Raw genomic sequence first — 26,948 nt, 5'->3', positions numbered from 1 at the left:
ATCTTAAGACTATCTCTTCGTGATTAATATCTTCTTACGCTCAATGATGTGCATTGTTGTTCTTCTATCCCATGCTCAAAACTCAAAGGGTTCATATTAAACAATTCTAGCTTAACATATCGAATTGAAATGAAAAATCTTGTAATTTTTTAATGCCACCAAAAACTTCCTTTTATAGGTTTCTTCGTTTCTTGCTACAGTTTTTAGTCCATTAATTCTAGCTGGTACAGATTTGGTAACTAGTGTGTTGGCCATTCAAAATTAATATCACGGCAAAGCTACACCTAAAGAGTTAAGTGGTTGAATGTTCCACTAATAGTAACCGTATAATAAACTTTTAGTTTGAATTTTGATACACAACCATACCAATAGCTTAACCATGTCAAAAAGAGGATCATTTTAGCGATTTTACTGACCGAAAACCACATGATCCCGATGCTTTTAAATTGACCACACACAAACCAACCAAATTGAATGAAAGCATTCCTTCACTATTGTACAAGGATAAAAGTACATGAAGTATTATACCCACATGATGAGAGTTAGTATAAGAGATACTACGCCCACGCTAAAAGAAACCCAAACCTGTCAAAACCCTCCCAAGTCTCAACTTTGAAGCAAGGTTATCAAAATCGGGACTTTACTTCAAGTCGAAAGGGAGTAGCAAAATCGGGACTCGTAAAATCGCAATCAAAATCGAAGGATTTTACTCAAGGACTTTTGTAGAATCGATATAGGATAGCAAAGTCGGGACTCGTAAAATCGCAATCAAAATCGAGGATTCTACCAAAACAAAAATAATGTTAAATATATGTTATAAATTACATATAGTCATAAATGACTAAAGTTCAAAGTTCACAAAATACATATACATAAATGACTCAAAGCCTAGATGCAAATATTTTTTAGTAGTCATAATAATGCTAAATAACCTAATAATGCTAAATAATCCCATGTAACAATTGAGGAAGTGAAAGAATGAAAATTTTTGGCCTTTTGGGTATTTATAGAACCGGGTCATGGACTCAAATCGGGTCAATTTACGAACCGGGTAAAAAAAATGACCCTTATCAAAAAATGAACAAAATCCTTCAAAATCCATCAAAATCCTGCGATTTTGAACAAATTTCACGATTTTGTGCGATTTTGATAGGATTTTGCCTGTTTTTGGGACTTTGCTATGGATTTGAGTCGTTGAAGCTACGCAAAGTCGCAAAAACCAGGATTTTAGGACTTAAGTCGCGTTTTTGATAACAATGCTTTGAAGCACTCAAGCAGAGAAGGATTACGAACCACTAAAGGGCTCAAGGGGACAACAAGGAGAACAAAAAAAAAAAAAAAATCCCCTTGCAAAGACAGAACAACCCACACCCTCCCACCCTAACCCTAACCTACTTCAGAGATACACCTCTTCACCAAAACCCTCCAATTTCACGAATTTTTCAACCATAGTCTTCCTTTTCCCGATAATAGTCACGCCATGTTCATCCCGATGTTAAATAATCTTTTCATTTCAAAGCTCGACTCTCCTTCAACCAAGCAAGAGATATTTAAACTCGATTAATTAACATTCTCATCTATCATGTAAAAATTGTCACATTTATAAAATTTACTTTTAACAGTATTCCCTTCTTAATATTATGTTCATTACTCATAAAACTTACTTTTCACTTGGTAGTTATAGTAAAGAAAATTAATTAAGCATAATAAAATTAATTTATTAAAATTATTATTGTCTTTTATTTGTTTTATAGTTCCTCTTAAACTTGTGCAGATTATAAAAAAAATGTTGTAAGAAGGGATTATTATTTAACGTTCCCAAAACATTATTTGTTTTATAGTTCCTCTTAAACTTGTGCAGATTATAAAAAAAATGTTGTAAGAAGGGATTATTATTTAACGTTCCCAAAACATTATTTGTTTTATAGTTCCTCTTAAACTTGTGCAGATTATAAAAAAAATGTTGTAAGAAGGGATTATTATTTAACGTTCCCAAAACATTGCAGGCATAAATAATGTGCAGTGACAGCCAATGGGTGTGGAGAAGATAGATCTAAAACAAGAAAACATGGTCCCCCACCAATTATAAAAATTGTAATAGCTAGCATAAATAACCCACCCCAAACAAAACCTCCCATTCATTAAAAAACAAAAACAAAAACAAAATCTCCCATGTCATCTAAGTCAGTTTTATTTAATTTAATTTAATGCAAGCATTTGACCCACACCGTCAATTATCGCAGGCTGCACAGCACAGCACAGCCAACAATCTCAAAGTTCTAGATCAACCTAAAAAAAATCAACTCATAAGACAAAACTACAAGAAGATCTTTTTGTTAAGAAATATTACAAGAGACAAATTGAAAATCCAGTTATGTTGATGGAGATATACTTTTTTGGGCACAAACCCGAATATTTTTTTATTTTTTTCGGAGGTTTAAACTCCGGAACTTGCATGTATTATGAACAGAGCTAAGCTCACGATGATCCAAATAAATATATTTAGGCACATAAACAAAACCAATGTTTTTTAATAATGCTAATTGATGTTCTCTCAAGAAAAAAAAAATGCTAATATGTGACTAAATGAATTTTTAAAATGTAATGTAAATGTGTCTAATTAATATTGATTTGTGATTGTGTCTATCAAAGATTTTCTCATGTTGATGATAGTACAAATGACTCAACTATAACCAATGCTTAACAATTGACTATTTAGTTATGCTCTCAAAAAAAAATTGACTATTTAATTATGATCAAACATGAATTTAAAGAAGAAGATATATATATATATATATATATATATATATATATATATATATATATATAGACACATATAAAGGAAATTTAAAGATTAGTCTTGTATACATACATAAATTGATGTTTCATCCATCCAATATCTTTCTTATAAGAAACTAGTGTGCAAACGGCACTCATAGTTGGTCTCCATCAAATTGAGAATTAAACTTTAACTTTGGGTGAAATTCAATTATATAGTTTTGGGTCATGTTAACCCGTGTCTCCGGAACACTAGTTAAACAATTAAAAATGGAAAGAAAAAACAAAGTCAACATTAAAAGCAACACTTTTTCAAGTTTTAAAAAGTAAAATACACAATTTTTGAGAAAACATTTCTTTTTGTAATTCCTTACCTAGTGCCCGGGATGGTTAACATTTCCCTATAGTTTTTATTCTAATTACTACTATATTTGTGTTTTAGAATTGAAGTAGTGTTATATTTAATTTATATATTTTAAGATTAATTTAAGATTATGTTATATTACATTATGTTATATTTAATTAGGTAAATAATGATAAAATTGTAAACTAAGTATTTTAAACAAAAGTTAAACGGAAAGGAAACAAAAATTACATTAAGTTTCTTATTCCTTTTATATAGAGGTACACATATATTTCCACACAAAAAAAATATGGGTAAATACATAGATAGAAAATAGACGAACGATGTCTAAAAAAACAAGCAGATACATTACAAAAATACACATAAAGAACTGCTTAAGAATTAGTTAATGTTAATTTATCTTCTAAAAATACTTTTACCATTCATGAATACTTGCACTTATATTTTTTTTGTTAAGACAAAAATAGTAGAACAAGAGGAAATTTATCAATTAATATATTTTTAAAAAAGTGATATTGTAGAGTGCATGCACATACATCTTTAGGGTGTAAACCAAAGATTTTTCGCACACAATTGATTAATCTCTCGAGTCTTTTGTGTGATTAAAATGAATTTTTTGAGATCTCTCGAATCTCTCCAAGAGGTTTAACATTGTGACATATTCAAACTCAAGTTTAAACCAAAGAATTAGTAAAATTAAAAAAGATTCATGTCATCTCATCTTCTTTATATACATTTTTTTTATAAATTATTTATATACATAATATTAAACATTAAAGTTATATTTTGTTTTTAAGGGAAATAATTCTGGTGCGTTTCATTGCTCAATAATCTTTTTAGTAGATAAACAAAATAACAACGGTCTTTAAAAACTCATGTATGTAAGTAAAGAATCGAGATTCAAATCTTGATTTAAAACTTGTGAACTTAAAAATATTTCTACTCAATAATACTTATAGTTTTGTCAATTGAACTAAAACTTGTGAACTTATTAAAAAAAAAATTCAATAATTAATAAACCATGAAGATAATGAAAATAATACTAATATTTTCTCATTTTTTTATATGACCCAAATTATGTACCAAAAAAATAAATAAATTAGTGACCCAAATTAAAATATCCCGATGCTCTAACCAATTATCACTCTACTTTGTTTGTCCCCATTCAGCAGAACAAAAAAAACACAATCCTTCTCTCACTACCTTCACAAAAATAATCATAGCTACCCTTCTCATCGTTCCTCTCTGTGCGATGCTAATATTTTAGTTCAATATAGCATCTTCTGTTTTTTTTTTTTTTTTTTTGTATACCTTCCTAATTTCAAATCGCAAATCGTTTTCTTCTGTTTTTTTTGTATACTGCTACTTCCGTATACTGCAATTTGCGAATAAACAAAACTCACACCTTCTTCATTTTCGCTTAAATTCTCAATCTTACATCAAAATAACGTAACCCCATCAATTTCTTCTCTCAAAAAAATAAACCCAGAAAAAAAAAAGTTGTTTTTTTTTATTATTTTTCTCAACAAACTCTGGGTTTGAATCGATTTTTTGAACCATGGCTTTGATCCGAAGAAGAAAAGGGTCAGAACCAGAAAAGGGTAGTAGCGAAAATTCAGAACCAAAAATTCAGAAAAAAGAAGAAGAAGAAGAAGAAGATGATGATAATGATAAGAACAAAAAGAACAAGAAGAAAAACAAGGACGACGTTGCTGTTTTTAAGAAGAAGAGTACTAGGTGGTCTTGTGTTGACAGTTGTTGTTGGTTTGTTGGTTGCATTTGTACTTTATGGTGGTTTTTGTTGTTTATGTATAATGTAATGCCAGCTTCATTTCCTCAGTATGTCACTGAGGCTATAACTGGTCCTATGCCTGATCCACCTGGTTTGAAATTGAAGAAAGAAGGGTTAAGTGTGAAGCATCCAGTGGTTTTTGTTCCCGGGATTGTTACCGGTGGACTTGAACTTTGGGAGGGGCATCAGTGTGCTGAAGGATTGTTTAGGAAGAGGTTGTGGGGTGGTACTTTTGGAGAAGTTTATAAAAGGTATATAGATACGTAGATATATGTGTATTTATAACTTTGCTTGATTGTGTTGGTTTTTGTTTGTCTTAATTTGATGAGGTTGATGGTGTTTTTATTGTCTTGTTTGGTATTGTTTAGTGGTTTTTGGTATTGGTTTGTGTGTTTGTGAGTGTGCTGTGATTTGAAATTGAATGGTTATGATGAGGATGGTGATCGTGGTTGGTGATGATAGATTTTGAAATGAGATGAAATGTTTAACATTTTATTTGATTTGATTATGGTTGGTGGGTGAGCTGTTCGGTAAACTTGTCGATTTAATGCTTGTACGATTTGTTAGCATGTTTCTATAATTGGTGGAGACACTGGTAAATTTGGAAAGGAACTTATGTTTTATGGTATTGTTGCTTGAGATGGTTAATTCTTGCTCTTTGGAGACTTGGAATTGTTTTGTGTATATTTTTACTGTTATTGAAATTTATTTGTCATAAGAAAGTTTGTTCTTATAAAAGGTACATAGATATGTAGATGTATATATATTTATAACTTTGCTTGGTTGTGTTGGTTTTTGTTTGTCTTAATTTGATGTTGTTGATTGTGTTTTTATAGTCTTGTTTGGTTTTGTTTAGTGGTTTGTGAGTTTGTTGTTATTTGGAATTGATTGATTATGATGAGGATGGTGATTGATGATAGTAGATTGAAATGAGCTGAAATATATGTTTGACATTTGATTTGATGATTATTGGTTGGTGAGCTGTATGGTACACTTGTCGATTTAATGCTAGGTTGTTGGATTCGTTAACATGTTTCTATTATTGGTGAAGACATTGGAAGGATGATTTGGAAGGGAACTCCTCTTTTGTGGTATTGGCGCTTGATAATGTGATTGCTTGATATGGCTAATTTTTGCTCTTTGCTGACTTGGCATTTCATTTATTTTGTCTGTTATTGGATTTTACTTGTCATAAGAAAGCTTGGTCTTAGAATTTTTCCTGTGTAATGTTAGATCACTGTTTTCCTTTAAACCTTTGATTCTGATCTTCATTTAGGAAGATATAAATAATCAATTACATGAATTCTTAGTTTAACTTAGACTTGTATAATGTTATAAGTGCTGATTGTGAGTACTTGATTGATTGGAAAAATTCAAGTTGCTTTTCCATGTCCATTTGTGAGTGGAAGTACTGTTCAATTTGAAAGTAAAGGGAAAGTTTTTGATTAAACATTAATTTCATTCCTTTTGTGAGACAAATAATATCTGTAGTACACATCAATCGAAGAATTTTCAAGCGAAAATGATAATCCTAACTGATTGTCCAGATAAGGCTTATAACACAGTTCACCATCACTAGTGCAATATTTGTCTATGCATTTGATGTTTGTGACTGATTTCCCATCATAGGCGTAGAAATGGTAACATTAAATTCATGTCCTATTTTTGTGTGTTACAGACCTTCATGCTGGGTGGAGCACATGTCCCTTGACAATGAAACAGGAATGGATCCACCTGGCATTAGAGTCCGGCCTGTCTCAGGACTTGTAGCTGCTGACTACTTTGCCGCAGGATACTTTGTTTGGGCGGTCCTAATTGCTAACTTGGCACGCATCGGTTATGAAGAAAAAACTATGTACATGGCTGCATATGATTGGAGAATATCATTTCAGAACACTGAGGTATCCTTATTTTAATAATTGATTTTGCACCAAGTTTTTATTTCAGAACACTGCTGAATGTTTTTCATGTTGCTAATAATAACTTAATTGATCAGGTGCGGGATCAAACACTAAGTCGGATAAAAAGCAACATAGAACTCATGGTTTCCACTAATGGTGGAAATAAGGCGGTTATTATTCCACATTCGATGGGGGTTTTGTATTTTCTTCATTTCATGAAATGGGTTGAAGCACCAGCTCCAATGGGTGGTGGAGGAGGACCAGATTGGTGTTCCAAATATATTAAGGCAATTGTAAACATCGGTGGACCATTTTTAGGTGTTCCAAAGGCTATAGCAGGGCTTTTCTCAGCTGAAGCCCGAGACATTGCTGTTGCAAGGTATATCTTCTTTATGGCCATGCTAGTTACTAGGTTACATGATGACTTGTATGGGTGTAGCCTGGTTCAACAGTATTATACTCTAGCTAGAATGATTATGTTAGTTACTATGAACTACTTGTTTCCTTCGATTGTTTAAACTATGAAGCACTGACACAGACACTGGTAATAATTTGAGAATGTTACCGCTTGTGTCAGTGTCAAACACCGGCACGCCTTCAACCTGAAGTGTCGGTGCTGCATAGTGTTTAAATCAGCTATGTCTTGTAAACAGCATTAAGATCTCTCTCCTTTGAATTGGAAACACAAATTCTCATTGCATTTGGCATTCATGCTACACTTTTTTGTTTAAGTCAACTATTCAGTATCTAAATTGAATTTGGTTCTTTCGTGTTATATGTCACAAGGGCGATTGCACCAGGGTTTTTAGATAACGATATGTTCCGCATTCAAACATTGCAACATGTTATGAAGATGACTCGCACTTGGGACTCAACAATGTCAATGATACCAAAGGGAGGGGACACCATATGGGGCGGCCTTGATTGGTCACCAGAGGAAAGCTGTGGCCTTCACACGAGAAAGCAAAGCAGCAACAATACTCAGTTGACAGAACAAAAGACAAATAAAACAAATGTTAACTATGGAAGAATGATATCGTTTGGCAAAGCTGTCGCAGAGGCAGATTCGTCTAAGATCGATATTGTTGACTTTCGGGTGAGCAAAACTTGAAATTGATATAGGGTCTGTTTGAATTAACTTATTTAAGGTCATCTACCGGTATAAGCACTTGTGAGACTGTTTAAGTTGTTTTCAGCATATGTCCACAAGCTCTTCATGATAGCTTCTGAAAATTATTTATAGCTTATATAAAAATACTTTGTTTTAATATTTTATTTCTTTTGTTATAAACATAGCTTATACATAAGCACTTATATGATAAACACTTAAGCTATAGACACTTAATTAAGCTGTTTATCGAACAGGGCCCTGCATTGTCTTGTGTGCTTATTGCTTATTTTACCAGTTTTCTTGTTCTGTCTCATTTGTACTTGACACTCAGGTTTTTGTTAACAGGGTGCAATTAAGGGTCCCAATGTTGCAAATACCTCTTGTCGTGATGTGTGGACTGAATACCATGATATGGGAGTCGAGGGAGTAAGAGCAGTTGCAGAACATAAAGTTTACACAGCTGGCTCAATCATAGACCTGCTTCAGTTTGTTGCTCCTAAAATGATGGCGCGTGGTAGTGATCATTTCTCTTATGGAGTAGCTGACAATTTAGATGATCCTAAATATGAACACTACAAATATTGGTCAAACCCATTGGAGACAAAGTGAGATTTTTTCTTCTTGACTTTTATCTTATTTAGCAGTTTATTTGATCAGTTATTCTTGTTAATAAATTTCTGAATGAATTCTTCGTTGGTAGTGTTCTAAAGTAGCTTGATGATGCATATTTTAGCCATATTTGTGAGTTCAAAATCAAACATTCGTTGACGATACTTATAGGCTCTGTTTAGGTACAGAACTCAATTAAGCACTTATAACTTGGTGCTTATCATATAAGTGCTTGTATATAAGCTATTTATTATATAATAAAAGATAAAATAAAGTCAAACTGTTTTCTAATAAGCTATAAACTGTTTTATAAGCTATACTGGAGAGCTTATGGAAATATTATAAGCTATTTCCATAAGCTATCTCACACAATCCCACAAGCGCTTATACTAGTATTTAATTTTAAATGGGTCAATCCAAACAGATAATTTCTTTGGATTGGCGTTGAAAAAGGCGATCTGCATCTGTTACATTGAAGCTAATATGAATGTTTTTTTGACAGAAATTATGACTTTGGACACCATATAAACATACAGTTTGGATATTTTATCATTATTTTCTCTCACCTCGGATGGAATATTTACTAGCTCTAGATATATTTTAACAACTTCAGATATGGTGTTGGTCTTTTGCGTGTCAAAATAACATCTGTCTAAAGTTAAATAATGGTAACCAAACACAGTATTAGATACACCTCAGAGATAAGTTTAGTCTACTGTTGTTGTCAATTGCCATCATTCATGATGAAATTTAGTATATTAAACATTACGAATCATAACAAATAACGATCCTCTCCGCTCTTGATATGTTCCAAATAAATAATCATTATGAATTTGTGAATATTGACAATGGAAATTTAAGAAGTTGAGTACTTGAGCCCTCAGATCATCATCTTTCCAAGAAAAATATAAATACTATTCAGTTGGTTCCTTATTTTTATTACCTATTCAATTGATTGATGTCTTTTGCAACTGTTAATAATATCGACAGGTTACCAAATGCCCCTGATATGGAAATCTTCTCTCTATATGGAGTTGGCCTACCAACCGAAAGAGCTTATATTTATAAGTTAACTCCCTTTGCCGAGTGTTACATTCCTTTTGAAATTGATCCTAATGCCGATGGTGGTGACAAAGTTCGTTGTCTGAAAGATGGTGTCTACACTGTTGATGGTGATGAGACCGTTCCAGTTCTAAGTTCAGGCTACATGTGTGCTAAAGGTTGGCGCGGAAAAACAAGATTCAATCCTTCAGGGATCCGCACTTATGTTCGAGAATATGATCATTCTCCTCCAGCCAACCTGCTAGAAGGTAGAGGAACACAAAGCGGTGCTCATGTTGATATAATGGGAAACTTTGCGTTGATTGAAGATGTTATGAGGGTTGCAGCAGGAGCCAAAGGAGAAGAATTGGGAGGTGATAAGGTGTATTCTGATATCTTTAAATGGTCCGATAGAATCAAGTTGCCTTTGTGAGGGGTTGGATTCCTCTCCCGTTACTGGATGGTTCCAAAAGGAGAGAGGAAGACGCAACCAATAAATATTATTATTATCATATTTATTGCGTCTATTTCTTTCTTACCGGTACTATCGAGAGGATCCACACCCCTTTGCGAGTAAAGCAGAATGCACTTCCACTCTTTCATTTCTCTAAAGGATCATATTTGTGTCATATACATTTTTTGAAGTACAGTCTCACTGCTACAAAAGTTCCATAAGATGCACTCAGAATTTCTGGTTCTGCTTATCAAATTCAGATTCCAGTGAGTGGCGAAACAGGAAGCAAGGACACTTCAAAACATTAGATTTGTTGTATGGTAATTTTTTGGTTCACATATTTGTCAGATGCTTCATGGACACTTCTAGCTGTAATTTATAATTTTTTTGCTTTTTATTATTTTTTGGAAATTTGTTGCAATAAACTGCAGTATCGTAATAATTAGACATTAGATGTATGATATGATTTTATTAATGCCTCATTCAATCTTATAATATATCAATTCTATTTATTTATTTGATAAGATATAAACCAAGTTTGTGTGATTACTTGTGTGCCATGTCTTATACATTCTTACTCACACATAAGCCTTTAATGATGGTTCTATTAAAAGAACGTGCATTTGGGTCTTATGGTTATTAAACTAGACAATTGCTCTTTTAGACATCACGAAAGACGAAGGGTGGTCAACTACGTTTAGAAACACTTTTTAAATCAGGTGAACCAATTTAAAAGTGTCTCAACTGATCTCAAAAGTGTTGAATGGCAGTTAACTACCGTTTGGTGGGTGTTTGGGAAGAATCACTAGGTCCTAATATGGTCAATTTGGGACATGGTTCTAACTTCTTATTAAGCTCATCTAGTCTAGTTACAACTCAGAGTATGTAAGAGGGTACATACAAGTATATAACTCAGCATGTGTATGTTTATAGTATATCATGAAATTTTTTCATAGCCTACATTGCTTTAACCCACCAAGTCAATCAAAGCATTTCTAAGTTTTGGTCTTTTGATCAGCCATAAAACTAATGCTCAATTCAGCTGCATAGACGAATGAGAATTAATTTGATATATTTTGTCACCTTTCAACTAGAGTATCTCTTAAGATTCAAACTTAGTGTTCTCTTTATTGGATCTTGCTATCATGTACTCTAAACTTTTGTATTTCTGGGACTCTTTTTATGTAGTACATGTGTAGTGGTAGATTACATCACTATGTTAATCTGTTGGTGATCATTTATTAGTAGTTGGCTAAATGTTGGAATGTAGACGAGCACCGTATTTCTAGGACTCTAGTTAATAATTATGGTTCATGAACCACACTTCCAAGTCTTTATTAGGACTTGGTTGCTTTCTCTCTCTCTTTTCCACTTGTTGCTTGATTTCTTTATGTTATGTTGAGCGACGAAGCTTGCACAGTTTTTACGAGGGGACTAAATATAAAGAAGAAATAAAATATATTTAAAAACTATTATCTCTGTCCCTAATTATATGACCTTTTTGTGAAAAACAGGGGAATTAAGAAAGTTGATTGTTGAATTAATTTTGTTGACAAATGTTATTGTTTTACATGTTTACCCTTTATAAAAGACAATTAGTTGATGTTTTCATATAGTATTTATTATATATTGCAGAAAAATATGCAACATAAATAGGGATATAGTGGGAAAGAAATAATTAATGTACATTGAAATTTGAAAATGGTCTTATAAAAAGAGACAAAGAAAAAACACAAAATGGTCTTATAATTAGGGACAGAGGTAGTAATATATTAAACTTAATCAATAAGTAAAATAAATTTACAATAATTTTTACTTATATTCAATGAAACCGCAATGAAAAAAAAAAATCTAACAATTATTTATGAAGTTGTTAGATTATCAAATTTATCTATAATTGACACTAAACTAAATAGATTATCAATTTTATTAATATCATCTTTCTTTCTTTGAACCAACAAAATTGTTTGGAGTAGCCAAATAATATATTAATGAGATAGTTACATACAAAACTATACCAATTATTCAAGATTTTTTTTTCTTTTGGGTAGCCAATGCTACCCCATTCATATAAATCCATTCGCCCCGGTCATGTAACAAGAAGAAGAAAAAAAAAGGTAGACAAAAAAAAACGCAGATTAGCTTTAAGTATAATCAGACGAGTTGGTTTATGTTTTTCACAATATGACATATCCCAAGTGGGAGATGTATTTACATTTTAGAAATGATATATAACCATTTTATGATAACTTTTGAACAATTCTCTATCATTCATATTTTTATTGTGTTCTTACTCGATCTCTTCATTTTTCTCTTTATTGTGTTTGACCAATAAAATAAAAATAAAAAAATTGTTCAAAAAGTTATTTTTACTTTTTACATATATTGTTCAAACATCTCAAATAGAATTATCTATGTTCAAGTGCATGTGAAAAAAAAAAAACTACAAATAAATAATAATTTTCAATTTTTTTTGACAAAAATAAAACGATATTCATTCATTCAAATCGATAGATTACATCAGATACAAACATCGCTAAAAACGTAAAGGGTGAATCTGCAAACAAACTCACAACACCCAAGTTAATAGCATAAAACGGCAAAATGCCTACAAATAATATGATAAAACCTAAGTCACCGAAATTCACATGCTTCTGGATCTTCAACGTTGACGCCCAAATCATTGGTTGAATTTGTAATTGACTGATGCCGATCTTTCAATATGAAATAAACGAACACCGCGACAAGACGCGAAATCAAACGTCGCACAAGACGACGAACAACACAACGCCGCACTTAGACGACGAAATCACAAAAAAACACAGAAGAAAAAACTTGATATATGTTGAAACCACTTATTTAGATTGAAAGAAAATGGAAAAAAGATGTCGAGGGGTGATTCTAGGTCAAAAATGACCTAAAACCACCCCTCCTCGATGAACAAAGGAGAAAGAAAGTTTAAAGAGAAGTTGGAGTTTCTCTCACTAAAAAACTAGGGCCGGCTCAAATAATAATTATCGATAATATGCTAGTTTGAGTGGAATTGACTTCAAATTTTGTAGATACTTCACTTCAAACACAATTACTACATGATAACAAAAAATAAATAAATAAAAATTCATTGAATAATAAAATCTGCAACATAGTTATTGACGAAGACAATTTCATACAAGAGTCATTGATTTCCATAAACCGATCAATTATTAATGTTAGAAAAATGAGAAGTTTAACATAGATGTAATAATCGCGAGGTAGAGGCAATTGGTTAATGCATTTAAAGGAGCTACAACTTGAGTTCAATAAAAGGGTTAATTATGTTTCTAGTCCCTATAAAATAGCGACCTTGTAAGTTTAGTCCCTACTTAATTTTAATAGCATTTTTAGTCCCTAATTTTGTTTTTCTGCACTGAGTATTAGTCCCTACTCAATTCAAATTTGTTTAATTTATGCTTAAACTCTTAAATTTTTGAACAATTTTTTGCAGACATGTTTAGAACATTACTAAAAGTTCGTCCGCAAAAAATTATCGCAAAATTTGATTTCTACATCCAGATTTTATTACTTTTTATCTTTAACTTTTGTCGTTTTAAAAAATTCATATTTAATTCATTTCATGTCAGAAAATTCTAAATTTTAGTAAACGAACCTTTCATAGTGTTCTAATCTTGTCTCAAAAAAATTGTTCAAAAATTTAAGAGTTTAAGGATAATTAATCAAACTTTGTTTTAGCAGGGACTAAAATTATAAGTAATTTTTTTTTATAGGGATTAAAAATGCTATTAAAATTAAGTAGGGACTAAACTTACAAGGTCGCTATTTTATAGGAACTAGAAACATAATTAACCCTTCAATATATGATGATGAAATAATTCTAGAACATGACTTACTTGCATCTTCACCTAACAGACACAGTGATCTCATGGCCACTTGAGATATTGTTGGTGAAATAAATATACAAGTGCAAGTATATGTATTTTGAGATTAGTTTCCAAGATTGAAACTCTTTTTATTTACATATTTATTCAATCAAATCTCACCATAATATAACTTTTTTTTTAAGATTTTTTCTTAAAATATACTTCATCCGATCACTATTATAAGCAAATTTTGACTTTTTAGATTCATTCAATAAATGATGTATGTGGTCTACAATATAGACCATATGTGGTCTACAATATAGACCATATACATCATTTATTTAATGAATCTAAAAAGTAGAAATTTGCTTATAATAGTTTCATCCAATCAAATTAGAGTACAATACCACTCTTATAAGTTAATCCATGGAATATCTTAAAAATATCTATGTATATAGTTTGTGTATATTGTTTATGTTAGATATTTCTATACAGACATTCAATCAAATCACATTATTACGTTGATTTTTAGGTTAATTTCTAAAATATCTATAAAAATATCTTTTTTTTGAAAGACTATAAATATATCTATTTGGTGTAATTTGATTTGATGCACATGTAAAAAAGTTTCGCACCGTCGTCGAATGAGAATTAATCGCAATATCTATAAGTACCAATAACTGTGAGGTAAATATAGTCTTACTAAGAATTGCACCACTTAAGAATCGAATTCGAGTTGTCCCGAACTATTCGTCTTTGAATTTTGATGAAGCTCATTTACTACTTAAACTCAATTACTTGATTGTATAAAAATGTTTCGTTCTATCCGTTTATACTACTTATTTTTCTTTTTTTTAACAAGTCTATTTACACTACTTAAATCCACAAACTTTTTGATTTTTTTTTTCTCTCATAAGTATCGATTGAATCCAGCACATGAGAGATAGCAGACTCCAGCTATTTTCCTGCAACCCAAAATTATTATTAAGTTTATTTGGTATGTATTGTGAATTGTAAAATTATTTTACACACACAATCAAGGATGTTTTACCATATCGATTAATAAATATGACAATTCATATATTTTTAAAGAGTTTAGTCTATATTTCTGTCCAAAAAAAAAAAGAGTTTAGTCTATATACATTCAAAAAATTTAACACATATATTGTTACCCCATCATTTAATAAAATATGAAAAGCAATGTGTTGCAACTCATTAAATAATTCGAGTAAGAGGTTAATTGTGGTGAGTTGACGGTCCAAATAATTTTGCACATACAACCAATTAAAATATTTAGAATTGTTAAATCAATTAATGTTTTTAACTAATGTGATAATTCAAAATGTTTTGATTGGTTGCGTGCAAAGTTGTTTTGGACGGAACCACCATTAAACTCTATGAGTAAAACTTTGTTGTTGAAAACACGAGTAAAACTTTGATATACCTACAAAGTATACAATCATAAAAAAAAATGTATACATTTTCAAACACATTAACACATTGTTAGATTCATGTGTGAAATAATTTGCATACAAATTTAATCTATTATATTATTTATTTGATTAAAAACTATATAAAATTAATAGTTTGTCTTTCCAAAATAAATCATGACCCTGTTATTAATCACTTTCATTGTTTCGTAGCGTTTATTTTATTTTCTTTCCTCTTTTTTTCTTTCTTCAAACCGATGCAGTTTTGATTTGTGAATTTTGGATCACGACGGAACCCTAATTTCACCCCCTTTCTCTCTCCGTCACTGCAATTGGTGCTTCCGTCGTCTTCATCATTCCAATCCCTAATTAACCCCTCTTTCTCCCTCTTCAATTTTCAACCTAGGAATTTCTTCTTCCGATCAAAGGTATATTTAACCCCCTTTTCTTTTTCGATCGCTAAATTTCTCAATTCGATTTTGTTTGATTAAAAAACGTAACTTTACTTTGTTTTTTTGTGTTTAATTTGAAAAATTAGGACTTGGGTTGGATCATATGTAAATGTGTATTTGTGGTTTTGAATAAAAAAGATGAAAAAATTGAAATTTTTGCGATTTTTTATATGGTGATCAAATTGGTTGTGATTTGTGCTGCATTTAGTGATTATTTTGAATTAGAGGAAGATGAAATTGAGTATAGATTAAAGATCCTGTGCTGTTTCTATGTTGACTTGAGCATTGAAGTTGATCATTGGTGGTATTTGAAATTTTAAGACTTTGTTTTTCTTCTTTTTTTTTGGGGGGTTGATAAATTGAGGGAAGTTTCTATTCTGTGATAGGTATTTGAGAAATTAGGACTCATGTAGTATATGTTTCATCGGTAAGTAACTATATTTGTGGCTGTGGATCAAGTTTGCTTAGTGAAGCGAAATGATGAATAAATTGAAATTTTTGTGATTTTATATGGAAATTATTTGTTTGAGATATGTGCTGCATTATGTCAATGATGATTAGTTTGAAGGAGAGAAGTGAGATAAAGGAAAAGGGGAAATTTACAGAGCTTAGATCCTGTGCTATTTCTATGCTGATTTGAGTTTTGAAGTTGATTGTTGGTGGTATTTGAAATTTGAAGATATTTTTGGCTAAAGGATCAAAAGAGGTATTTGGCCGACTCTTTTTTACTGGGGTGGGGGGTTAAATTGAGGGGATAAGGGAATGGTTTTTGGTTACGAAGATTAATTTTTGTTTAGGATTGAGCTGTGATAGGGGCTTGGAATGTGACTATGTGAGGAATTAAATGGTTTTTTTTTTTATGATTTGAATTAATATAAATATATTTTTTTTTTTTTTATTTTTTTTTTTTTATGGTGAAAGCTAGAAAAAAATGGTGGGATCTGGGGATATAGGCTTTATTGCCAATGAACATTGGGGAGAATTTGATGTTTCGGTTAGGAGGGAATATAACAAGAAACTAGAGAGTAAAGGAACTTTAGTTTTCAAGCCTTGATAAGAAAGATACCTTCAGAATAATGAAATTCCACGATATATGGTTTAAAATATTAACCAAGACTTTTGAATATAGAATTAATGGCCATCGTTTTAATATATGTATTTATTTCATTGGCCAAATCTTACTATACATGGAGCCAGATTTTATTTTATTATATTGCTGTAGAAAGATAGTAGAATACTTTGTGCTTATTTCATTTTGTATCTTTCTGCTTTGCAATGTTGCGTGTATGTGTTAGTGTGTTTGATATGACTTTCTAAGTGCTCTAGGTTAGTGGAGCAAGGCTGTGGGTGAGGATGAATTTGCAACAAGTTGGGCAGCCTAAACCATCTAATGGATATGGTCGTCGGAAATCTGAAAAAGACGGGGCATCTAAATCTGTTGCCCCTGGAAAATCAAATGCTGGCAGATTAGCTAGTACAGGTGAATATCTGATCCTAATTGTTTATTGTTTTCTATTTCTATTTCATTTACTGTTTAACTGATACTTACTATTACAGGTGCAGTGACAGGTAGTAAAGGTGGTAGTTATGAGAGTCCTTCACGTGATCGACTAGTATATTTAACAACATGCCTTATTGGGCACCAGGTGGAAGTCCAGGTGAAAAATGGATCTATATACTCTGGAATATTTCATGCTACAAATACCGAGAAAGATTTTGGTATGTTTCTGTTATGTTTGTGTTATTGATTTTGATGATTTTGGAGGCAATATTATTTTTTTGTTGTTGTATACCTGAATAGATTATTGTAGTCTGTTTCAGTTATTTCCTTTGGAGATAATACTAAAGTAGATTTTTTTTTTTTAAATGACAAATGTTAGTATTATTAGTATTTTTTCTTCAAAGAAAAGTATAATTAGTATTTTTTCGGGGGGTAGGGATATCCTGGAAATCCCTCTTCATTTCCTCCTTATCATTCTACTCCTCAACTCCCACACCCCAACAAACAAACCAACCTTATACCCCTTGAATTGACGTTTCTGACTGCTCATATCATCATTGCTGTTCTTTTAGGAATCATTTTAAAAATGGCTTGCTTGACAAAGGATGGGTCTTCACAAGGGCAGAGCTCTGGTGCTGAATTTGTCAGCAAAGCTCCTTCTAAAACTTTAATTATACCTGGCAAAGAACTTGTACAAGTCATAGCAAAGGTTTGCTACCTTCATTTATTTGCAGCATAATTTATGTCAAATCTGCTATGTTACTTTTGTTTTGTTTTTAAATAAATAAGTATGGAAACGGCATAGTACTGAACGGTGTCGGAAAAGTTTTAGTTCCAGGATTAGGTGAAGCTGCTTTGAAAACACTGTCAATTTGTTCATTGATGGCTTCTTTGATGTATCAATTTGGCAGGATGTTGCTGTTTCTACAAGTGACCTAGCCGGTGAAACTCACTATGATGTGCATCAAGAGATCATGGTTGATTCAGTAATATCTCAACCCCGTCATGTTGACTTAGGGAGAGAATTACACCGATGGGTACCTGATGAAGATGTTCCACAATGCCCTGAACTTGACAATATCTTCGATGGCCCTTGGAATAGGTGGATTTATATTTCTTTACTGATTAAAAAAAAATTATAATCAACAATATTGTTTACTGGCCTTACTACACTCATTTCTGGAACTTTTTAGCACCACTAGACTGCTTTTTTCTTGGAGCTGTTACTTTTCTTGAAGTCTTGACACCAAATTCATGCTTATCAGTTCCCCCTGTTCTTTGAAGTTAGCTGATAAACCACAAATATTATGCAAAAAAATTTGGCTTAAATTATTGTAAATAAGATATAAATATGCTAATGGTAGATATCTCATGACCTCTTTCTCCATTTTTAAAATTTTAAACACGGGATATTGGGCATATTGAAAACTGTAGCAGGACACCATGAAGGGATAACTGCCTTTATATAATGCTGTATCATTGGTCATAGTTTGAGTGTAGAAACCCAATTGGACTCTGACTCTTTAAATTCACTTATAATTTATGTTGTCTCCAATCTAAATGTTTCATTTGATTTCTAATTGCATGTTGCCTGTTCATCACCCTGACTTTTTTAGACCTTGCTTTGGCCCATTTTTTGGTAAGTTTTTTTCTTCTTCTAAGGAACGACTTGAGAAAAACACAACCAATTCCGCTCTAGAGGTTATAGTACAGTTGTGCTATTAACAGACCTGTGTCCTACTGGACTAGTTTTATAATTTGAATGAGATCTTCGATGATATGCCTTGTGGGATGTTCCTATAACACGTGGAATAAAATTATTAAATGATCCTTTTTAGTATTTAATGAAGAGAAATTTTTGAAGGAGCATAGAAATTCCTTTTTATGTTCAGTATTCGTAGGTACTTTATTTGTTTAGGCTTTAGTTTCTCTCCTTCTTTACTTAGGTGGCTGATTCTTATTTTGTCATGAGTGGTTGAATTGTTTCTCCCTCAAGCCTTCTATTACATCATGATTACCTATGAAGAAAAAGGAAAAATATAAAAGATCAGTTGTTTTCTTGTGGTGTCTCAGTTATAGTCTGAGGGGGTTGAAATGTAACTGCATTTATGGAAAATTAAGAAATGTTCACTGTGGGAGTTATCGGAAGGATATTCGCAAAAATATCTAGTTATGACTTATACTTATTAAAGGAATAGTCTTCCTACCAATCAGCACTATTAGATTTTAATATTGGGCCTAACTCATCCTTACAAAACCGGCTTGTAAGGCGAGTAGTTCTACTCTTTATAAACTCCGATCAGACTCTATCTTTAATCAACGCGGGACTTGGTTTTTCCTATACACCCCCTCACGCCCAACACTCTTGGGATGGGTAAGTGGATACAAATGGTGGGTAGCCCAAATCAATAGACTTTGATACCATATTAGATTTTTATGTTGGGCCAAACTCGTCCTTACAAAGCCGATTTTGTAAGGATGAGTTAGGCTCGATATAAAAACCTAATAAGCACACCACTGTAGACATACACCATTAGATTAATACCTTTGTAACTGGTTTATACTTCAACTAACCATCTGACAGCTGTCAGTTGGCTAGAACCTTCTATAGCTACATAGACCAGTCTATAAATAGATTCATCATCGTTGTGTAACTAACTAAAAATCAAGAAAGACTTGCAATATTCAGTCCAGAGATTCCCTCTAAATCATCACAGTAGAAATTCTTATAATACTTACATAGCAGAGTAAATACAGGATTTTGTGCTAGGTCCTTACTTGTCAGGATGAGGCTTACTTGAGTGTATGGCATTATTACTACCATTTCTAATATCTTGTTTTTTGTTTTTTATTTTTATTTTTATTTTTTTATATTTGTTTCTTCTTTCTGATTGTAATTTTTCTCAGCTTCTCCATTTTTTTACCTTGACAACTATTTTTGTATTCTTCTAGTTCTCGGGGATGGGATCAGTTTGAAACAAATAAAATGTTGTTTGGGGTAAAAAGCACATTTGATGAGGAACTCTATACAACAAAGCTTGAAAAAGGGCCTCAGATGAGAGAATTGGAGAGGCAAGCTCTAAGAATAGCAAGAGAAATTGAGGGCGAGGAAACCCAAGATCTTCATCTAGCAGAGGTTGTTGTGGTTCATTGCATTTTTCCCCTTTGCAAATCTGTGTATATTTTTTATTTACTTATCTTTATGAATTCTTCTAACTTTAATTTTTCTCAACAGGAAAGAGGCCTTTACCCTGATGACTTTGACATTGATGAAGAGACCAGATTCTCTTCTGTATATAGGGGTAAAGGTGTTGACGATGAATATGATGAAAATGAAGACAACTTGTTGGATTCACAAAATTCTGAAACTTTCGGTGATATATCTGATCCAGTCATAAAGAGACCAGGAAAGGTAAGTGGTGGGAAAGGCGAAAATGGAGCTCAAACATGGTCAAATTTCTCCTTTATGGTATCCCCTCAACCAGTTGTTTAATAAGTTTTCAATTTAGTTGGTTTAAATGTAGTCAAACACGAGATTTGAAGTAGGATATGTAGGCTGTTGAAAGATCGCAACACGACTGGTAGATCTTACCAAAAGGCAAAGTTATAATTTCACACACAGACACACAAGCATAAAAACTATAATACATGAACTAAATTAACATATAAATCACAATATTAAACTAAGTTAATTAATAATTCATACTCAAAATACATAATCCATAATTCATAAGTATTCAAGACACCAGGTTCAAAATAAGTAGCCCAAAAGACATAATTCAAAGAAACAATTCTAGTCATCTAAGACATTATCCTCCACAGTCTCGATCCATTTTTCCCCTTCATCTTCAGATTCAATTCCTTCTATCTTATAGGTATAGACTCTTTCTTTCAATCTTCGGATTCAATCTCTTATTCTTCTTTTTTCTTTTTTTTAAGTTATATAAACAATGTCCATCATTGCTTTCTTGGTATCCTCTGGAACAGCTTGACCATTCTGAGACCCACTTGAAGCCATTAAACAACTTATACAAGAGAAAAGTGTAAACAGAGTGAAGGGGGGGAAGCTGTCACAGGGTACTGAATGAGTGAGTGAGAACAGAGTGAGATGAGAGGATTGAAGGCTAATGGTACCGGGGAGACTCGCTGGAGGGGATGACGCCGGAAACACCAAACGGAGGCGAGACCAGCAATACCAAACGGATGAGAAGGAATTGTGTGGGTTTAATTCTTTTAACAAAATTTAAACTTCTTAGGGAAAAATCTGACCTGACATCCGAAAGCCCAAACATGCACGACCTTGTGTGATGACGCCTTACGATATTGCTCAGAAAATCTAGATCAGGACTGTGAAACAGCTTCCGATGATCTTCAGAAGACTAGAGCACGGTTTCATTGTTGGGGATCGCACGATCTTACGATTTCAACTTGAATGTCACTCGCTTCTGTGCTTTTCCTTTCCTTTCTTGTGATTGAATCCTACCATATTGTGTTTATGTATTTTTTTAGCTACATAAAGGCATCACTCTTGATGTTGTCCATAATCTCCCTTAATGCTTTGGTTTTGCAGTTCCAAATCATTATGCTCTTCAACCTTGCTTAAATCTGTTCATGTATTTTTTTAGCTACATAAAAGCATCACTCTTGATGTTGTCCATAATCTACCTTAATGCTTTGGTTTTGCAATCAAGGGTTAAATAATTAAATGGTCCCCCTAAATATACCAACATTTGATTTTAGTCCCCTATAAAATATTCTTTAGGCTTTTGGTCCCTCCAAAATTTTTCATCCATGAAATTAGTCCCTGCTGTTAAAAAAATAGTGTAATACTCAATGTAGAGTAGGGACTAATTTCATGGATGAAAATTTTTGGAAGGACCAAAAGCCTAAGGAATATTTTATGGGGACTAAAATCAAATGTTGGTATATTTAGAGGGACCATTTACTTATTTAACCCTGCAATCAAATTAGTGCATCTTGAACATCTAAATACATTAACAAATTTTAAAACATGTGTCCAAAATAAGTTGGTACTGAGTGTTCCTCTTTGTCCTAAATTTTGCCTTGTCCTCCTCCCTGATCTCTTATAAAATGATTATTTTTCCTCCTAAATTTAGCATAACATTTTGTTTGACCTTCATATACTTGACCACTTACAGTCATCTCAGTCAAAAACTGGTGGGGATATATGCCGCTCTGGTTCTTATGATCACGCTAAGCAGTTACCATCCGAACTCCCTGGCCAAAGTTACTCATTTTCAGATGGAGAAAGCAGGTCTTTGTTGACTTTTGCATTTCTATATTTAGTTGTTTTATTTGCTTCACTGTAATTATCTGAATTGTTTTCACCAAGGGTGGCTTTTCAGCACCTAGAAACATAAATATCAACTTTACTAAAATATAAATATTTCAAATCCTTTTTAACTCACAGGATTCAGGATAACTCAGTTTGTGATCTACACGGAGCCGATGGTAGAACCAAGGAAGAAAATCAGATGGTGAGTTGAAGTTTGAGTGTCAAAACTCTCACACTCATGTCTGCATAAATACCGCACATGAGATGTTTGTAATCTGATATTCTTAAATCTAATTTTTTTTTTCCCCTTTAATTGTTGCAGCAAGCTGAGGATGTACAGCTGTTGAAATTTGAGGGTTTGTGAAATTTCTCTCAGATCCCTGTGAATTGATTATATCTAAAGCATTGTTATGTCTGAAGCTGTGTAGCTAATGTGGATGAAACTAAACCAATGTCATTCAAGTGGCTGTTCTATTTATTGTAAATGAAGTGCTGAAGCTTTCTATCAGTACCCAATGCTACTTATGAATGGAAGCTCTCATCTACATTTCAAGTGTCATTTATGCGATTACTTGTTTGATAAATATTTTTATTCCGTTGATCATGGCAAATTCTTAGTGCAGATTTACAGCCAGCCGTCAACTTGAAGAAAGATGGCTCTGATAAAGGGGGATTATCTACGGCTAATGCCCCCTCCTATGTCTCGTCTACTCATATTTCATCGAAGGTTGATGAAAAAACTGGATCGCAAGGAGAGTTGACTGGGGGTTCAGAATCTGGCAAAGCAAGTTGGGAAACAAAGTCTGTAAATTCACGTGGAAGATTAGAAACTCGTATATCATCTGGTTCAGATCGTGTAGCAGGTGCGGCAACATATTCTGGTCCCAGTCTATCACCAAGTTCTTCACTTGGTTCACTGTCTTCCGAAAAATCAACTCTGAATCCCAATGCAAAGGTGTGTAAGTTAAAGATCAACTTTATAGAATACGAAATAATACTTGCAATTACTGGTATTTTTTATTACTGTTGTGGCTTGTCTCAGAGCTTTCCTCTTTTTTTGGTTTCCCTTTGTTGTTGTCAGGAATTTAAGCTGAACCCTAATGCTAAGAGTTTCGTTCCGTCTCAAACATCTGTTAGGCCTCGCTCCCCAGTGTCTGATAGTTCCTTCTATTTCCCAGCTAATGTATCTGCTGTACCGAGTATGCCAACCATGCCAATGGGTGTTGGAGTAAGTATTTCATGATAAGATATTGTCAAATCTCTAATGATAAGATAGTCTCTGACTTTGTCGTATACGGTGTTCAGGTTGGAACTTCTTTTGCCGGGCCACAACCTATCATGTATAATCCACAGGCAGCACAAATGCCATCCCAACCATATTTTCACCAGAATGGACCACAGGTGGGATATTACTCTCTGGTGACTTTTATGTGAGTATAGAATGTAAATATTTCATAATGATTAATTAATATTATCAATCTAATTGCAGTATGGACAACTTCATGGTCATCCGAGACAACAAGTTCTATACATGCCCAGTTACCTACCTGTAAGAACTCCATTTTATTCTTTAGTGTCAGTTTTCTATTTTTATGCTAGATATTTTTTTTTGGGAAATGCTAAAGAGTGCCCTTAGGGCACTGGTTAGCAAGACTCCTTTTTTTTTTTTTTTTAACCAAATTCTAGATTTTATTTTTAGAATGTTGTTTTCCATTTTCCTTTACTCTAGTTTGGAGACTTCACAGGATGTTGTTTTATTGTTTCTAGCATTATTACAATTATCAAATCGGCTACCTCAATAACTAAATATATGCGATGCTTCTTCAAAAAAAAAAAAAATCATATATGTGATGTGTTATGTATGTTGGATATTCTTCCTCGTAACAATCGGTTCATTGCTAATATACTTTATTCATTTAGGAATCTGATTGGAGTTTGAAGAGTCTTAGCTGCCATTATATACTTGTAGATTAACTTTCATGGCCAATTTATTGGAGCTTAATCTTTTAGATTGGTTTTTGTTTTTCACAGGAGACGCCATACAAGGGACGAAACTATTAATCACTATAAGTTGACTGCATTTCTGGCAAGTTAGCCCTTGCCTGAAAAGACTGGGCGAAGTGGGATGTTGTGAGAGTTTCATGTGAAAGACGATAGCTTCTACTTATGGGAGGATCCCATAGAAGTTTGATAATTTACAAGCAAGCTGACATATTCTGGAATATAAGTTATTGATCTTGTAATCACTCACATCTTTTGTGATTTCTGTGTTTTCCTTAATGTAGCAGTTGCTTTACTCAGATTGGCCCTTTTTCTTTATTATAATGTAACATTTACTTAAATTAACCTGTTGTGTCTTCCCTGGTTTAATTACTTATCATTCCTCTTTTGACCTTTAGCAATGTCTACAACCACCCCTCAAATTGTGTAGGATGCTAATAGGTTATTCTTTGAATAAAACAATGTACCAACTTTTAAACATCATTTGTAAAACAGTTTGACACATAATTACTCTTTGAAGACTAATTACAATAAGGCGTTATTTTACTTTTGGCCCCTCAAGTATCGTATTTTGACAATTTTAGTCCCCCACTTTTGGCCCCTTATTCTTTAACTATGTAACACTTCTTCCTTCATCTACAATCATCATGTCTTCCTATGACAACTCTATCCACAAACCATCCTCTGTCAATCACATCTTCTCCATCTTGTGGCGGCTAGGATTCATCATCTTGAATGTTCTGATTTTCTATAGTGAATGGAAAAGAAACTCTTCCCCTTCCTAGGGAGCCTAAGCACAGTTGCCCCTTCCTAGCTAGCAAATTTTTTATGAGAAGAGGATGGCATCCAGATTCTGGAGAAATACTAACCTTCTATTATCTGAAAGTTGATCAATAAAAATTCATCCTTCTCTGCATATAAAACTTAAGAGAGTTTTATACATTTCTCAACATAAACATAAGAGAGATGGATTTCTATTGATCAACCTCTAGATAATAAAAGAACGGGAGTTTTATACATTTCTCTACAAAAGTAGAGATTAGGGATGGGCAAAAAGAACCGTGAACCGAACCGCGTGAACCGAACCAAAAATAACCGAACCATTATAATGGTTCACGAACCGAACCGTTAATTTATTAACAGTTCTTGAACCATAACCGAACCATCTTAAACTGAACCGAACCGTTTGAACCGAACCAAACCACTTGAACTGTTTTTTTTTTTTTTTAAGGAAACCACTTGAACTCTTTGTTGGATCTTTAAAAAAAAACAACTTATTTAAAATAGCTTATTTTAAAAAGCTTATTTTATGCAAAACACCTTATTTTAAAAACAGCTTATTTTATGAAAACAACTTATTTTAAAAAAACAGCTTATTGAAAACAGCTTATTCAAAACAACTTATTTTATGCAAAATAGCTTATTTTTAAAAAAAAAAACAACTTATTCAAAACAGCTTATTTAATGCAAAACACCTTATTTTAAAAAACAACTTATTCAAAACAGCTTATTTTATGAAAACAACTTATTTTTAAAAATAAGTGGTTAGTGTTGGTTAAGTTTGAAATTGTTTGAAATATTTTCATTATATGTAGCTTTAGTACCTTGAGTAACTTACAGACATTTCATTCACTTTGTGAATATAAAATTTGGGTTGTCATGCTTAGTTATTTCCTGCACGATTATATTGCTGTAACTTTATGGCAACTTCATCTTATGATGAAGAATTATTCTCCGCCAATAAGCACTTTCGTATCCATGGGTTGATAGCTGTTTGTTGGGTATTTTCAAGTTATTTCAAAAGATTTAAGGTGACAAGATTGAGCTCATGCTCACGTGATTGGGCCAATTTAAGTGCTTCTAGTGCAAATCCTAGATTTTTATCTTCTTTTTAGACTTTCGTTTTTCAAAGGATTTTTATTTTTTAGACATTTGTTTTCGACCTGAATTAGCCTGTTAGGTCCAAGACTAACCAACACTAACCGCTTATTTTTAAAAATAAGTTGTTTTCATAAAATAAGCTGTTTTGAATAAGTTGTTTTTTAAAATAAGGTGTTTTGCATAAAATAAGCGGTTTTGAATAAGCTATTTTTAAAAAGAGATCGTAATAAATTGTTTTTCATAAAATAAGTTTTTTTGAATAAGCTGTTTTTTAAAATAAACTGTTTTGCATAAGATAAACTGTTTTTGAAGAAATAAACTATTCTAACTTTTAATTTTAATTTGTTGTTTTTTATAATAAAAGTGGTTTTATTCATTGGATAAAAAATATTTGTTTTGGTTCAGTTCGGTATGGTTAATAGGTAAGCAAATGGTTAACCAAACCATAACTTTGGTTCAATTCGGTTAGCTCCAAACTTG

The 26,948-nt window shown here is 32.5% G+C and overlaps 2 protein-coding genes across 5 annotated transcripts; both read left to right on the top strand.

Annotated features, from left to right (window-relative positions):
• The first annotated feature begins 4,285 nt into the window (after window positions 1-4,285).
• Window positions 4,286-10,545, top strand: PDAT (phospholipid:diacylglycerol acyltransferase). The gene is made up of 6 exons (XM_085731697.1): window positions 4,286-5,185; window positions 6,613-6,835; window positions 6,931-7,214; window positions 7,622-7,931; window positions 8,292-8,551; window positions 9,546-10,545. Exons 1-6 carry the CDS (start codon window positions 4,701-4,703, stop codon window positions 10,027-10,029), a joined length of 2,046 nt encoding a protein of 681 aa, XP_085587823.1. The 5' UTR covers window positions 4,286-4,700; the 3' UTR covers window positions 10,030-10,545.
• Window positions 10,546-15,538: 4,993 nt separating this feature from the next.
• On the top strand, window positions 15,539-24,984 carry LOC146897171 (polyadenylate-binding protein-interacting protein 3-like). 4 transcript variants are annotated; one of them, XM_085731696.1, is made up of 15 exons: window positions 15,539-15,765; window positions 17,116-17,269; window positions 17,353-17,508; window positions 17,863-17,999; window positions 18,202-18,392; window positions 20,243-20,426; window positions 20,526-20,702; window positions 22,450-22,565; window positions 22,722-22,788; window positions 22,909-22,942; window positions 23,210-23,541; window positions 23,668-23,814; window positions 23,892-23,987; window positions 24,076-24,135; window positions 24,618-24,984. In XM_085731696.1, the coding sequence occupies exons 2-15, from the start codon at window positions 17,143-17,145 to the stop codon at window positions 24,645-24,647; spliced, it is 1,854 nt and encodes a 617-aa protein (XP_085587822.1). In that variant the 5' UTR covers window positions 15,539-15,765; window positions 17,116-17,142; the 3' UTR covers window positions 24,648-24,984. The 4 variants fall into 4 exon arrangements, with proteins under 4 accessions (XP_085587822.1, XP_085587820.1, XP_085587821.1 ...); XM_085731694.1 differs by having other exon boundaries at window positions 20,526-20,759; XM_085731695.1 differs by having other exon boundaries at window positions 17,347-17,508.
• The last annotated feature ends 1,964 nt before the right edge of the window (window positions 24,985-26,948 follow it).

Source organism: Medicago sativa, chromosome 8, assembly GCF_051527215.1.
Source record: "Medicago sativa cultivar Bolivia chromosome 8, Bolivia_mono, whole genome shotgun sequence".
In the NCBI taxonomy this organism is placed as follows: domain Eukaryota; kingdom Viridiplantae; phylum Streptophyta; class Magnoliopsida; order Fabales; family Fabaceae; genus Medicago; species Medicago sativa.
Note: the sequence above shows the minus strand (reverse complement) of the source record. Positions and strands in the feature narration are given on the sequence as shown.

Bases quoted from the DNA above. Each gene is read 5' to 3' on its own strand.
- PDAT (XM_085731697.1), top strand. From the start codon at position 4,701: ATGGCTTTGATCCGAAGAAGAAAAGGGTCAGAACCAGAAAAGGGTAGT. The intron at 5,186-6,612 runs GTATATAGATAC...TGTGTGTTACAG, and splicing joins TTTGGAGAAGTTTATAAAAG to ACCTTCATGCTGGGTGGAGC. The intron at 7,215-7,621 runs GTATATCTTCTT...ATATGTCACAAG, and splicing joins CGAGACATTGCTGTTGCAAG to GGCGATTGCACCAGGGTTTT.
- LOC146897171 (XM_085731693.1), top strand. From the start codon at position 17,143: ATGAATTTGCAACAAGTTGGGCAGCCTAAACCATCTAATGGATATGGT. The intron at 22,566-22,721 runs GTCTTTGTTGAC...TTTAACTCACAG, and splicing joins TTTTCAGATGGAGAAAGCAG to GATTCAGGATAACTCAGTTT. The intron at 23,988-24,075 runs GTGGGATATTAC...ATCTAATTGCAG, and splicing joins TTCACCAGAATGGACCACAG to TATGGACAACTTCATGGTCA.